At 44.3% G+C, this 16057-nt stretch overlaps 1 protein-coding gene across 1 annotated transcript in view; it reads right to left on the minus strand.

The window, feature by feature from the left end:
* Window positions 1–16057, minus strand: part of LOC141051124 (uncharacterized) — a 180993-nt gene that overhangs the window by 110441 nt on the left and 54495 nt on the right. The window contains exons 3-4 of the mRNA XM_073548012.1: window positions 5506–5629; window positions 5325–5422 (exon numbers count right to left, since the gene is read on the minus strand). Of these exons, the coding sequence (XP_073404113.1) occupies window positions 5325–5422; window positions 5506–5629 (222 nt within the window). The remainder of the gene's footprint in view (window positions 1–5324; window positions 5423–5505; window positions 5630–16057) is intronic.

The following is a 16057-nucleotide window of genomic DNA, read 5'->3' on the forward strand; positions in this document are numbered from 1 at the left end:
GCGGAGAAGGCTTTTGCCTGTGGCTTCACTCCTCTCTGGTAATATTTGTGACATGTAAATGTTGTGATCTATGTGTTGTGTGTATTGTAAATGTCTTCTCCCATTCCTTATGTGTCTACCCTGATTGTGGTGAGGGAATCTTCTGTACCTCTTTGAGAGCTATCCATCGTGGGCCATCAGGCAATTTTGAGATAGGCAATACCCGGTTGGTCTCTGTATGTAATGCTAATTTTGCTTTCTGCTACTACAACCTAAAATATGGTTAAAATTTTAACACTAAATGTTAAGGGTTTAAACTCAAACATTAAGAGACGAATGGCGCTTGGTGAGATGCGGACCCAGCGAGCTGATGTGGTTTTCTTACAGGAAACACACCTGAATCTCAATGGGAACTGCAATTTCGCTAAACACCTTTACCCCACAATTTTCTTAGCCTCCCAGGAAAGGAAAAAAGCCGGTGTGGCGATTTTGATATCAAGGACCTGTCCCATCCAAGTTACTACCTCCCTGGCAGATCCACAGGGTAGGTACCTTATCCTACAAGGGTCATATAAGGAAGTTCCAATTATTCTGTGTAACATCTACGCCCCTAATACCTCCCAGGTCCTCTTTTTGAACCGGGTACTCCTCAAATTAACACGCCTCCCCTCCTCAGCGTGGATTGTGGGTGGAGATTTTAACACTATTTTCTCTGACTCATTGGACAGGTTGACCATTAACAATCAATTGTCGAGCCCGTCTCAACGTAAATTGACAGCTGCCTTTCGAAGACTGATCCGCAGGTTTGCCTTATTTGATCTATGGCGAGTTAAACATCCCTCAGAAAAAACCTTTACCTTCTACTCCCCCCCTCATGGCACACACACCAGGATCGATTTTTTCTTTGGCAACATTCAGACCCTTAGATTGACGAGCAATGTGGATATTGGTGCAATAACGTGGTCAGACCACGTGCCAATGACTCTCACCCTAGACCAGACAATCCCACGTACAAGAGTCTGCCACTGGAGGCTCAATGAATCCCTCCTCAAGAGGGCTCCCTACAGAGACAAACTGGAAGCCGGATTGATGGAATACTTCGAGAACAATGAGGGGTCAGTGCCTAATTTTTCTACTGTCTGGGAAGCCCATAAGGCCGTCTTTAGAGGGCAATGCATAGCATTAAGCTCTCGTATAAAAAAAGATAGATTATATCAGAGAGATCAGCTCCTCAAAAGTCTCAGAGACTTAGAGAATAGGATGACCCTTAACCCAACAATACGTACCCTTAGAGGTATAGTAAAGACTCGTGCCCAACTGAGGGACTTAGCGGTCAATACAACAGAAAAATTACTACTTTATAGCAAGCATAAATATTATGACAAAGGAAATAAACCTCACTCCCTTTTAGCCCGCCAACTTAGAGAGGATAGGGGGAACTCATCCGTTTATGCCTTGAGAGATTCGGGAGGGAATATGTTCTATGATCCCACTAAAGTCGCAAACATCTTTCAGGATTATTTGTCAAGATTGTATTCTTTGCCTAGCACTCTTCCTACAGACCCAGGAAAGCAGAGGGACCTAATCCACTCCTTTCTTGAGCAGTGTAAGCTGCCTACTCTTACTAAGAACACTGTAAATACACTGAATAAAGAAATCACGGGTGAAGAGGTAGGAGAGGTGCTTAAATTACTTCCTAATGGAAAATCACCGGGTCCAGACGGCCTGACATACTTCTACTACAAGGCGTTTGCGGTTCGACTCACCCCCTATTTAGTTAAATTATTTAATAGCTTCCTCATGGGCTCCCCTATACCCGCAAGTATGCTACATTCTTACATTACGCTTATACCCAAACCGGGGAAGGATGCTATGGAATGTGCCAATTATAGGCCCATAGCACTCCTTAATGCTGATATGAAAATCTTTACTAAACTACTGGCTCTACGTCTTTCAGCGCTACTCCCTCACCTAATACACAAAGACCAGGTGGGTTTTGTCCCATGTAGACAGGGAGGAGACAATACCAGGAAGATCATTGACTTAGTAGAGGTTGTTAGTAAGACAGAGAGTGAAGCACTCCTTCTTAGTTTGGATGCGGAGAAGGCATTTGACCGACTGGGGTGGCCATTCATGTTCGAAACGTTACATCATTTTGGAATTTCGGGTGCATTTATTACTGCCCTGAAAAGTCTATATTCATGCCCCTCAGCTTCGGTCAGGCTTCCTTATGCCACATCTCAACCCTTTCAAATACACAACGGCACCCGTCAGGAATGCCCTTTGTCCCCCCTTCTTTTTGTCTTGTGTATTGAACCATTGGCTGCTGCTATTCGCAATGACCCTAATATACGTGGAGTAATGGTACGAGATAAGGAGTTTAAGCTATCTCTATATGCGGATGATGTCCTATTGATTTTGTCCCAACCACATATCACCCTCCCGAATTTGCATTCCTTATTGCTACAATTTGGAAGGCTGTCGGGGTATAAGGTCAACCAGAACAAAATGGAAGCTCTGCCTCGTAATATTCCACAGGTGAGGGTTTCCTCATTACAGGAAAACTACAACTATAAATGGAAAAATATATCCTTGACATACCTTGGGATACAATTAACATCTAAGTATAAGCTATTATACCAGCAGAACTATCCTAGTTTATTTACTGAGATAAAAAAGCTCCTGCTCAATTGGAACAGGCTCCCGTTGTCTCTGTTTGGCAGAATCTCTGCAGTCAAAATGTCTGTTCTGCCAAAGCTACTTTACCTATTTGAGACCCTTCCGGTGTGTGTGCCATACAAAGAGTTGCGCAACATTCAGTCTAGTATACTTCAATTTGTTTGGGCCCACAAGAGACATAGAATCAAGAAAACCACTTTATTTGACAGTAAACTGAGAGGAGGCTTGGGGGTCCCAGATATTACTAGGTACTACTGGGCAGTACACTTAAGTCACATCCCTGCATGGTCTAATCGCTGTGCCTTCTCTAGATGGATGGAAATAGAGAAGTTATGGCTTGCCCCAATACACCCCAACTCCTACCTCTGGGGCACCTCATCTAACAAGCTTGATCCACATACCCTGGGCCCTATAGCCTTCACTAAGAGGATATGGGACTGTTGTGTTAAAAAGTTTCCACTTAAATCCGAACGTTCTCCCTTGACTTCTTTTCTTTTTAATCCCAGAATGCCAGACGGTATGCAGGGTATAGCGACTAAAACATGGTTTGACAGGAAACTTTTGCTTTGCTGACATAGTAGACGCAAGATCCAGAGTCCTTCTCCCCTACGCCAACATATCTGCTAAATTCAATCTCCCTGGCAATTTCCAGTATCGGTATTTACAAGTAAGACACCTGATGCATTCCCTTTTTGCCTCCTTAGAAGTCTCTATCCCTACACTATTTGAAAGATTATGCAGAGCTGGGGTTTCTACTAAAGGCCTCATCTCAGATATATATCGTATTTTAGTTGCCCCATGCCCAGAAGACAAGCCAAATCACACCTATATGAGGAAATGGGAAGATTTCCTTGGTGAGACCATTCCCTTGTGTACGTGGAAACGGATCTGGGATACTGCCTCAAAGACATCTTCGTGCTATGTTTATAAGGAAAATCAGTATAAATTAATTATGTATTGGTATCACACCCCATCACTACTACATAAACTAAACCCAACTATACCTGACAATTGTTGGAGGTGTGGAGCTACAGGAGGAGACATACCGCACATATTCTGGGTATGCCCCAATATCCAGGGTTTCTGGAGGCTGGTGCAATCTCTTATTTATAAAGTAACTAACCTTCGGGTTCCCCTGGATCCTAAATTCTACATATTAAATATACCACTTGTTCAGCTGGGGAAGAGAGTGAAGCGGTTACTGTTGCATATGACCACAGCCGCCAGGTGTCTAATTGCCTGTAACTGGAGGTTAGCCCACCCACCCTCACTTGCCGATCTCCATTCTCGGATCCAAGATGTGAGAAGGATGGAGTATCTATCTGCCTTGTCAAATGACACGGTAGATCTTTTTGAAAGTGTTTGGTCACTCTGGGACACTTATTGGGCCAATAAAGAATAACAGTGAAACTTGGCCTTGATGGAAGCCTGAAATATTCACCTTCCCCGCTCCTTCCCCCCCCTCCTTATATTTCCCTGTCTAGTATTGTATTGTTCGTCTTGTCATATTCCCTGTTTTCATTGTATTAGTGGATATTAAGATATGTATACTGATTTCTGGTTTACAGTTATTGCTAACAAGCTTGTGAGACATATCTATACATTCATGTACTTTTTCTGTATCTGTTTAAAAATGTTAATAAAATACACAGTTAAAAAAAATAAATAAATAAACAGGTTAAATACAGGAACGTCTTATGGTTTCAGGTCCCTTCGTGACCGGGCCAATTTTTTCAATTCTGACCAATGTCACTTTATGTGGTCATAACTCTGGAATGCTTCAACAAATCCCAGTGATTTGGATACTGTTTTTTCGTTGCACATTATAATTTATGATAATAGTAAATTTAGATTGATATGTTTTGTGTTTATTTACAAAAATATCAGAAACTTGACAAAAATGTAAAAAAAAATTGCAGTTTTCAAACTTTGAATGATTATCCCTTTAATCCAGATAGTCATACCACAGAAAAACATGAATAAATAACATTTCCCATATGTCTGCTTTACATCAGCACCATTTTTAAAACTGTAATTTATTTTGCTAACCTTTTAGGCGGTTTAAAAATGTAGCAGCAATTTTTCATTTTTTCAAGGACATTTACAAAATTTATTTTTTTGAGGGACCTATCCAGGTTTGAAGTGACTTTAGGGGTGCTATATATTGGAAAACCCCAAACGTGATACCATTTTAAAAACAACACCCCCTGACATATTGAAAACCGCTGTAAGGTAGTTTATTAACCCTTCAGGTGATTTTTAGGAATTAATGCAAAGTGGTATAGCCGGAATGAAAAAGTGTTTGTTTACCACCTAAATGTCGCTAACTTCTGAACTGACCGCTATAGCCGGGAGACTCTAAGGCCGCTATTTGGCCATGAACAGCTATGGCAAACATCAGGACCACACAATCATGATCTCGGTGTGTCAATTAGATAGAAGTGCAAGCAACTCCAAAACTGCTGCGCATCAGCTTGGGATGAGACTCCTGTTAAGTACATCCGGACTTCACACCCCCATTTTCCTCCAAAATTTTTTGGGAAAAAAGGGTGTCTTATAGTCCGAAAAATACAATAATACTTGTGGATACAACAAGACTGAAAACAAGACCTTCACAGCCTCTACACAGCATAGGGGAGGTCTCATGACACCTTCTCTCCAGCTACCTGACGATCTGGAGGAACATTGGGATTTTCTTGTTTACAGTTCCGTGGAAGAAGAGGACGGGGACATCTCTCTGGTGTTGTCCTCTTACTGGATAGAACTAGAGGAAACACATACAGGGACTGAATTCATTCTTTGCATACAGATAATTATAGGCCGTGTGTATTTAGTCCTGTCTATTACCTGGTGATGTGAGGGGCTGGGGAACCTCCATCATGACGTCCTTGTACAGATCTTTGTGTCCTTCTAAATACTCCCACTCCTCCATGGAGAAATAGACGGCGACATCCTGACACCTTATAGGAACCTGACACATACAATGATACCGTCATCCCCGATCCCTTCATAGTGTTACTGTATAATGTCCCAGCATTCCCAGCAGTGTCACCTCTCCAGTCAGCAGCTCAATAATCTTGTAGGTTAGTTCTAGGGTCTTCTGGTCATTGATGTCCTCATGTATCATTGGGTAAGATGGAGACTCAGTGACTGGGCTCAGGGGTCTTCCCCAACCCTCAGACACAGGGGCCTGACAGCGCTCACTAGAGGTCTTCTTCACTACTGTGTAGTCCGGGTTATGGAGAGACACATTAATAAATCTCACTACAGACATTTCCAGAGTCCTCACCTCTCCAGTTCTGTCCGTCTGTTATTCCCATAGATAAGAATGATGTAATGTGACATCAGAATCTCTCACCTCTCCAGTAAGCCGGAAGAGGATCTCTAGGATGAGGTGTAATATTCTCTCTGACATCTTGTCTCTGTCCTTATCGAACCTTGACTAGTCAATAAAGAAAATGATCTAATATAGAAGACCTCCACTGAAAGGATCTACTATTGAGGGACCTAAATGGGTAAAAGATGAGGATGTAACATTATAAAAATCTCATGTAATAACACAATTACAGGAGATAATAAGGGGAACATATGAGCGTGTAGATGTTCTATTCTAAGACTGGAATGTCATAAACATCACCCACTTACTGCACTCGTGACTTGAATATGATTGTAAAGGGGGGCCCTGCTTCTCACAATCACTTACCAATTAAAGTACCACAATAGGCTGAAAATGAGCAAAGCGCCCCCCACAGTCATCTCACACGGACACACCACACTTCTCGCACCCACCACTTGCCATTTTGATTAGACGCCTGCCCTGGGTGGCATACTAGCTCACATGCACAGCTAACTTTTCAAAACACCCGATAGGTACTGGATACACATGATGAGAGCATTATACTGCCTCTGTACAAATCCCTGGTTAGACCACACATGGAGTACTGTGTATAGTTTTGGGCACAGATGCTCAGGAAGTATATAATAGAACCAGAATGAGTACAAAGGAGGGCAACAAAATTAATAAAGGGGATGGGGGAACTACAATACCCAGAAAGATTAGCAAAATTAGGATTATTTAGTCTAGAAAAAAAGACGACTGAGGGGCGATCTAATAACCATGTATAAGTATATAAGGGGACAATACAAATATCTCTCCGAGGATCTGTTTATACCAAGGAATGTGACGGTCACAAGGGGGCATTCTCTGCATCTGGAGGAAAGAAGGTTTTTCCACCAACATAGAAGAGGATTCTTTACTGTTAGGGCAGTGAGAATCTGGAATTCCTTGCCTGTGGAGGTGGCGATGGTAAACTCAGTCGAGGGGTTCAAGAGAGGCCTGGATGTCTTCCTGGAGCGTAACAATATTGTATCTTACAGTTATTAGGGTCTTTAAAAGGGCGTAAATCTGGACATTTATTCTGACAGATTATAGGCTGAACTGGATGGAAAAATGTCTTTTTTCAGCCTTGCTAACTATGTTACTTCTTGCACTGTAGCATATTATGGGTAAAAAACAGACAAAAAAACAGTCCACCGCTCCGTCCACTTCTATGGGAGCTGTGGTGTAATGTGTGACCGCGCTCAGTTGCGTTCCGATTACACTGCTGTGCTCTTAACACAGCGGCGGCGGGGAGAGGTGATCAGCAGCCTGAACTGTACTTCTAAAGTCATGCTGTGAATACTGCTGCAAATACTCACCTCATACCGGCGGACCTCCGCATCTCGACATCTACTGACACTGAGCAGTCTAAATTTTACAATTCTGACCACTGTCACTTTATGTGGAAAGTAACTCTGGGACACTTCAACGGATCCCACCGATTCTGAAATTTTTGTTTTCCAACACATTGTACTTCATGTTAGTGGCACAGTTAGGCAGATATTATTGGTGTTTATTTGTGAAAATATTGGAAGCTTGCAAAAACTTTAAATTTTATGCCCTTAAAGCGAACCTATCAGCAGGATTTGGCCAAGTACCGTAACCTACAGACACTGTCAGGTTAGCAGTGTTAAACTGATCAATATAATGCCTGCCCACAGGCCGCTGAAGCACAAAAGGTCTGACTGTCACGTCGGCGGCGATGACCGCCGCTGTTCCAGCAGTGGCGGGGCCCGCCGCCGCCTGTACTCACCTGCCCTCGGCTCGCCACGCTGTGCCCGCCTCCTCCTCGCTCCCGTCCTCCCGGCGCGTCACGTGCACTCGCCCTAGGCCACGGGCGCGTGCTCTGCAGGTTCCTTAACCCTGCAGCGCCCGCCCAGAAGTCTGGCCGCCCAATTAGACTGCAGCACGGGCTATATCAGGCGTCTCAAAGATGGTGGAGACGCCTGATTATCGTGTGCAGTACCTTGCTGTATTCTGGCCAAGTTGTAGGGGTTCTTCCCCACAACTCTCTCTGAATTCCTGCCTGTACTCTGTCCTTGTACTCCTTGTTCAGTCCTGTACTCCGTCCTTGTACTCCTTGTTCAGTCCTGTACTCCGTCCTTGTACTCCTTGTTCAGTTCTGTACTCCGTCCTGTACTTCCTACTCAGTCCCGCACTTCTGTACTCTGTACTCAGTCCTGCACTCCGTCCCGTACTCCACCCTTGTGTGCCTGACTCGTCCTGTATCCCTGGTTAGTCTTGTGCTCTGGTTCCGCCAGTCCCTCTCTGGTCCTTTGAGCCGCCCCTCTTGGTTCTAGCTGTCGCGGTGTCTGTCTTCCGAGGGCCTGCCCCCAACGGTCCCTGTATAGGGGTCGGTTCCACCTGGCGCGCTCGCCCCCGGGAGCTCCAGTTCCGCGATCCAGAGGGTCCACTCTCGGACGTTACCTTCCTGGTCGTCACACTGTCTCTATGATGATGGACATGTGTGTGCTTCAGGGTGGCTTGTGTGCAGGTCTCTCCTTGGTTTGTCTGGCTTAGAGCACCAAGATAAGACTCTGCCTACAGTCCCACCTCGGAGCATGAGCATCTCATTAACTGAAAACTCCTAACACTGATTACACAAGAACCACATGATGGATGTCTTCACCCCAGGTATCATTTTAATCAGTTTAACACTGCCAACCTGACAGTGTCTGTAGGTTACTTAGCAAAAGCCTGCTGATAGGTTTGATTTAAACCAGATATTTATAACACAAAATACTTAATAAATAATACGTATTCTCCACATGTCTATATTACATAAGCATCATTTTTTGAAACAATTTTATTTTGTTAAGACATTAGAAGGGTTAAAAGTTGATCAAAAATTACTCAATTTTCAAACAAAATTTACAAAACCATCTTTTGTAAAGATCACATTGCATCTCAAGTGACTTTGAGGGACCTATGTGACAAAAATACCCAAAAGTGACACCATTGGACAGCGAAGAAAAAAATGATTGGAAATGGGTAAAACTGGGAACAAATGTGTCACACAATTTATCCTGAAGAGCAGAACCTCCCCTTAAGTGAGCCCATTTTGGAAATTACACTCCTCTGGGAATTTATCTACAGGTGTAGTGATGATTTTGATTCAATGAGTGTTTTCCAGAAACAAACAGCAGAGGATGTTGCTGAGTAAAAATTGCAAATCTGTCAGTGTTGTGCCTACTACATTGTACCGCCCTGTACATTGTGCCCAGCTTGAGCTTCTGGAGATATGGACCCTGTAAATTAGGTGGACTCTTATCGCTACAGAAATGCCAAACATGTGGACGCTAAATGTAGTTTAGGCACACTGTTGGGCTCATAAGGGAGGGGAGGCATTTTGATTTGGGTTACAAAATTCGCTGGATCTTTTCTATCTTTTTTTTTTTTTTGTTTTTTGGGGGGGGGGGGGGGAGGGTCATTTCACATTTCCAGAGTCTTTGTGCTACGAGTACCATGAAAGCCCCTATATTTTAATTGATGGATCTGAGTGGCGACTTGTTATTGTCATGGTTTGAACAGGGTTCTTGCCCTGCACTCACAGGGTTAAGTGTTCGTGGCCTCTTTCTGGATCTGGGAGGGGTATTTATACTCACTCTTTACCAGGGTTCTCTGTCAGCTATACTGTTGTTCTGGTGTGTCTGACCCCTGGTGTGCATGTATTCTGCGTTGCTTGTTTGCTTCCCGTGTATGACTTGGTCCGTTCCCTCACTCTGTACGCTGTTTCTCGTTTCGGCACTATTGTCTTTTTACGGTTCTGACCTCCTGGCTTGGCTATCGTTACTCCGTTACAGTTTGTCCCTATTGTACCGTCTATTGCCCGTTCTGGTTTTCTGATCTATTGCTACGTCCTGACTATCCATTCTGTCTAACCCTTTGGTACTGTATTGCTATCTCGTGCTTTGACCGCGGCTTGATCTGGTTTCTGTCTCTGTCTATGCCCCTTGGTTACACTATCCAGTAGTTACCTTACTAGGAGTTTCCCTGCAGCTCCTGGCTCTGTGGCCATGCCCCCAGCAGTCACATACTTCAGGTCCTGTGAGCTTGAAGCATGCATTGTCACCACTGAGACCCCGCTCCGCAGGTATCTTTGTGCACAGTCTTTGTACTCAGGACACGCGCACTGGCTCAGTGAAGCATTTGTTGGGAACATTTTACTTAACATTTTGTATCACATTTATCCTGCGCTCTACGCTGAGCACTCACATCGGAGATTCCATCTAAATCTCTGATACATTCACTAGAATGAGTTACTCTGGACTCCGTCTTGCGTCTGTTCAGCAGTATCCTTGTTTTCAGAGGTGCACAAAACTGTGTTGAACTGCGCTTTTATAATCACCTAAAAAGTCGACCACCACCAGATCACAGGTCAGACAGTGTCCACAGTGCCTCCATTGACCTCATTTTGTAAGGAAACTTCTGCCATGGGATATGTCTGAATTACACATTTCAGAGATTTACAAAGAAAGCCTGGTGCAAGTGTTCAGTGCTGAGCACAGGATAAATGTGAGCTGAGCCTTACTGCGATTTTTGGGAGGCAGAATGGGCACAAACAGCAGGTGAAGAACTGGCTTTATTTATTTTTTACGCTGCTCCTCGTGCGCTATAAGTGATTACGCGACTTTATTCTTCGGGTCAGTACAATTACAGCGATACCACATTTATATTTTTTTAATGTTTTGACGCTTTTACACAATAAAAACTTTTATAGGAAAACAAAGATTTTTGCATCGCTTTATTCTAAGAGTTATAGGTTTTTTATTTTTCATTGATGGAGCTATATAGCGGCTTGTTTTTTGTGGAACAAGATGATGTTTTCAGCGATACCATCTTTATTTACATTCGACTTTTTTATTGCATTGTATTACATTTTTTGTTCAATGGTATGATGAAAAAGCATTTTTTATTATTTTTTTTTCTGGTGTTCACTGAAGCGTTTAACCCCTTTAACGTCCAATGAGGGACATAGTCCGTCAGTGGACGTCTCCTCCGCTTTGATGTGGGCTCCGGCGGTCAGCCTGCATCAAAGCCGGGACATGTCAGCTGTTTTGAATCGCGAACTACCTGTGCATATTAACTAGTTAAACACCGCTGTCAAACACTGACAGCGACACTTAACCTGCGCTTCCGGCCGCGCGGCCGGAAATGCACGCATCGCTGACCCCCGTCACGTGATCGGGGGTCAGTGATGGGTCGGCATAACAACCAGAGGTCTCCTGGAGACCTCTGTGGTTGTTGATGCCACATTGCTGTGAGCGCTACCTGGTGGTCAGCGCTCATAGAAATGCAGTAATTCAGCTACATATAGGCGATCTGCTCATCGCCTATATGTAGCAGAGCCAATCAAGTATGGGATGCTTCTAACCTCCCATGGAGGCTATTGAAGCATGCCAAAATGTTAAAAAAAAAAATGTTTTAAAAAAATCTGAAAATAAAAAAAATCTAAAAAAGTTTAAATCACTCCCCTTTCGCCCCATTCAAAATAAAACATTTACAAAAAAAATCACACATACACATATTAGGTATTGCCGCATTCAGAATTGCCCGATCAATAAAAAAAGGATAAACCTGATCGCTAAATGGTGTAGCGAGAAAAAAAAATCAAAACGTCAAAATTACGTTTTTTTTGTCGCTGTGACATTGCATTAAAATGAAATAATGGGCGATCAAAAGATCGGATCTGCACATAAATAGTATCATTAAAAACGTCAGCTCGGTGCACAAGAAAATAAGCCCTCACCCAACCCCAGATCACAAAAAATGGAGACGCTATGGGTCTCGGAAGATGGAGCAATTTTTTTTTTTTTTTACAAATTTTGGAATTTTTTTCACCACTTAGATAAAAGAGAACCTAGACATGTTTGGTGTCTATGAACTTGTAATGGCCTGGATAATCATAATGGCAGGTCAGTTTTAGCATTTAGTGAACCTAGCAAAAAAGCCAAACAAAAAACAAGTGTGGGATTGCACTTTTTTTTGCAATTTAACTGCACTTGGAAGTTTTTTTTCCCGTTTTGTGGTACACGACATGGTAAAACCAATGGTGTCGTTCGAAAGTACAACTCGTCCTGCAAAAACAAGCCCTCACACGGCCATATTGACGGAAAAATAAAAAAGTTATGGCTCTGGGAAGAAGGGGAGCGAAAAACGAAAATGCAAAACCAAAAATACCCCTGGTCATTAAGGGGTTAATTAGTGTGACAGCTTTATAGGTCAGATATTTCCGGACGCCACAATACCAAATGTGTGCACTTTCTGTGTTTATTTTTACATGTATTTAGTGGTATAATTATTTTTTTCATTTTTTATTTTGTTTAAATATTTTTACAATGTTTTTCTTTTTACATAGTCCCTCTATGAGACTTTAACTATTTCTTTTTAGATTCTGATTGCTGGTATAATGCATTACACCTGTCAGTGATGCTCTGAGCATGCTCTCACAAGCGTGACATAGGTGGGTGACCCAGATGTCGTCCTGATGACTTCGGAGTTCCATGGCAACGATCGGGCCCTCGTGATGATGCCAGACAGGAGAGGGAATCCCCCCTCCCTGCTTTCTAGATGCGGCCATCATTATCAATTGCCGCCTTTAGGGGGCTAAAATATAGAGAGTGCTGCAAGCACCGGTCCTGGCAGTGATACGCCTTTTAATGGCAGCAGTTCAGGGTACTTATTCCTCAGTGCCGCTGTTTAACGGCACTGAGAAATAAGGTTATAGCGCCCCCAAGTGTCAGAATATCTCTGGGGTCTCGGCTACAGGGGTGGCTGAGACCCCAGAGAACATGATTCAGGTTGGTTTTTACCGACACCAATGTTGCCATCACCGTTATTCACGGAATAACGGCAACTGCAAAAAACAGTCTGATTTCCCATTTAATATCTCTCTCTGCCTATGATATGATCTAGCACACCAGAAAAGAGAAAAATGGGGTCAGCCGAGACCCCCCCCCCTCCACTGGTGTCCCTGGACCCTCCTGCATCCGCCGATCCTGTTTAGGTACATCAGGGGGTCTCCAAACGTGACATGGCGCCAACATTGATTCCAGCCAGTTTTGTGTTAGATTGACTTCAAATGTGAGGTGGTCCCTAAAAAAATGGGTTTTGTAAATTTTGTTGAGATCACTGGTCAACTTTTAACCCTTATAACTTCCTAACAAACAAAAAATTGTGCTTCCAAAATTGTGCTGATGTAAAGTAGACAGGTGGGAAATGTTACTTATTAAGTATTTTGCATGACTTATCTCTCTGAGTTATCGGTACAAAAATTAAAAGTTTGAAAATTGCAAAATTGTAATTTTTTTTGCCAAATTTACATATTTTTCATAAACGCAAGACATACTGAACAAATTTTACCACTAACGTGAAGTACTGTACAATATGTCACGAAAAAAAAAACAATCTCAGAATCCCCGGGATCCGTTGAAGCGTTCCAAAGTTAAAACCACATAAAGTGACAGTGGTCAGAATTGTAAAATTTGGCCTGGTCATTAAGTAGCAAATTGGCTCTGTCACTAAGGGGTTAACTTAATCAGAGCTCATGGCAGCCATTGTTTAGGACAAACGCCATGAAGTACCCATGTGTGAAAGGTCGGGAACCTCTTACCAAACATGACCTATGGGTACAAAAAAAAAGGTCATGAAGGGGTTAATACAATAAAAACTGCAGCACTTTTCATTAAGGGTGTGTGCACACGCTGCGGATTTGGCCGCTGCGGTGTACAGTACCATTATTCCCTATGAGAAATGGAAACCACTGTGCAGACGCTGCGGAATTTTCCGCGCGGATTATCTGCGGTTTCTAAACCGCAGAAAGAATTGACATGTCAATTCTTTCTGCGGATTCCGCAGCGGTTTCCTATCTCCACCATTGTGGAGATGGTGAAACTGCAGGGCCAAACCGCAGGCTAATCCGCAGATAATCTACAGATTTTGCAGAATCCGCAGCAGATTCCGCAGTGTGTGCACGTACCCTTAGGGACCTCATAACAAAGGACTACCTTACTGCAGGACACTTTTAGAGGAAAAGCCCCTTTGTGCACTACTACATCCAGCATAGAAGATATACCTGGGTACCGCCCTTATTAGGGCAGGAGCGACTGCAGAGGGCACGACAGGGCAGAATGAGGGAGGCTTCTCCCGTATGGACATGACCCGGAGATCACTCTACGCTTCACTTGGGTGAGAGCCATGAGGTTTCTTCCTTTTTCATTCACCTTATTTGCACTGTGACACTTTACTCATTTAGTCCTAGCACCACTAGTCAGATATGATAGCTAGCATTCCTACTATAGGATGGGAATGCTTCTTTGTGGTTTGTTGTATCCTGATAGTAGGTGTTAGGTTTGGATTTGGGCTCTTGCTCAATTTTTAAGTTATGATTTAATTAAAAGTGAATTATTAAATTGTATCCTCAAGGTTGGATGTGTTAGTAATACTGAGGAGGTGCCCTGCTAAAGACAGAAACAAGGGCCTTTATTCCTTTACCTAAACAATACAAATCCACCCATACAGTCTGCAAAGCCCACCAAACATCTCCCAGCATTATACAGCTCCCGATCCCACCAAACATCCCCCAGCATTATACATGCCCCGATCCCACCAAACATCCCCCAGCATTATACATGCCCCGATCCCACCAAACATCCCCCAACATTATACATCCCCCAGCATTATACAGCCCCCGATCCCACCAATCATCCCCCAGCATTACACATCCCCCGATCCCACCAATTATCCCCCAGCATTACACATCCCCCGATCCCACCAATCATCCCCCAGCATTACACATCCCCCGATCCCACCAATCATCCCCCAGCATTATACTCCCCTTCAAATCCCTCCCGGGCATCCCCCAGCATTACACATCCCCCGATCCCACCAATCATCCCCCAGCATTACACAGCCCCCGATCCCACCAATCATCCCCCAGCATTACACAGCCCCCGATCCCACCATTCATCCCCCAGCATTATACATCCCCCGATCCCACCAATCATCCCCCAGCATTATACGTCCCCCGATCCCACCAATCATCCCCCAGCATTATACATCCCCCGATCCCACCAATCATCCCCCAGCATTACACATCCCCCGATCCCACCAATCATCCCCCAGCATTACACATCCCCCGATCCCACCAATCATCCCCCAGCATTATACATCCCCCAATCCCACCAATCATCCCCCAGCATTACACATCCCCCGATCCCACCAATCATCCCCCAGCATTACACAGCCCCCGATCCCACCAATCATCCCCCAGCATTACACATCCCCCGATCCCACCAAACATCCCCCAGCATTACACATCCCCCGATCCCACCAATCATCCCCCAGCATTATACTCCCCTTCAAATCCCTCCCGGGCATCCCCCAGCATTACACATCCCCCGATCCCACCAATCATCCCCCAGCATTACACAGCCCCCGATCCCACCAATCATCCCCCAGCATTACACAGCCCCCGATCCCACCATTCATCCCCCAGCATTATACATCCCCCGATCCCACCAATCATCCCCCAGCATTATACGTCCCCCGATCCCACCAATCATCCCCCAGCATTATACATCCCCCGATCCCACCAATCATCCCCCAGCATTACACATCCCCCGATCCCACCAATCATCCCCCAGCATTACACATCCCCCGATCCCACCAATCATCCCCCATTATTATACATCCCCCAATCCCACCAATCATCCCCCAGCATTACACATCCCCCGATCCCACCAATCATCCCCCAGCATTACACAGCCCCCGATCCCACCAATCATCCCCCAGCATTACACATCCCCCGATCCCACCAAACATCCCCCAGCATTACACATCCCCCGATCCAACCAAACATCCCCCAGCATTACACATCCCCCGATCCCACCAATCATCCCCCAGCATTACACATCCCCCGATCCCACCAATCATCCCCCAGCATTACACATCCCCCGATCCCACCAATCATCCCCCAGCATTACACATCCCCCGATCCCACCAATCATCCCCCAGCATTAC

The sequence above is a fragment of the Dendrobates tinctorius genome, unplaced genomic scaffold, assembly GCF_039654945.1.
Source record: "Dendrobates tinctorius isolate UK_male_01 unplaced genomic scaffold, ASM3965494v1 ptg000155l, whole genome shotgun sequence".
Lineage (NCBI taxonomy): Eukaryota > Metazoa > Chordata > Amphibia > Anura > Dendrobatidae > Dendrobates > Dendrobates tinctorius.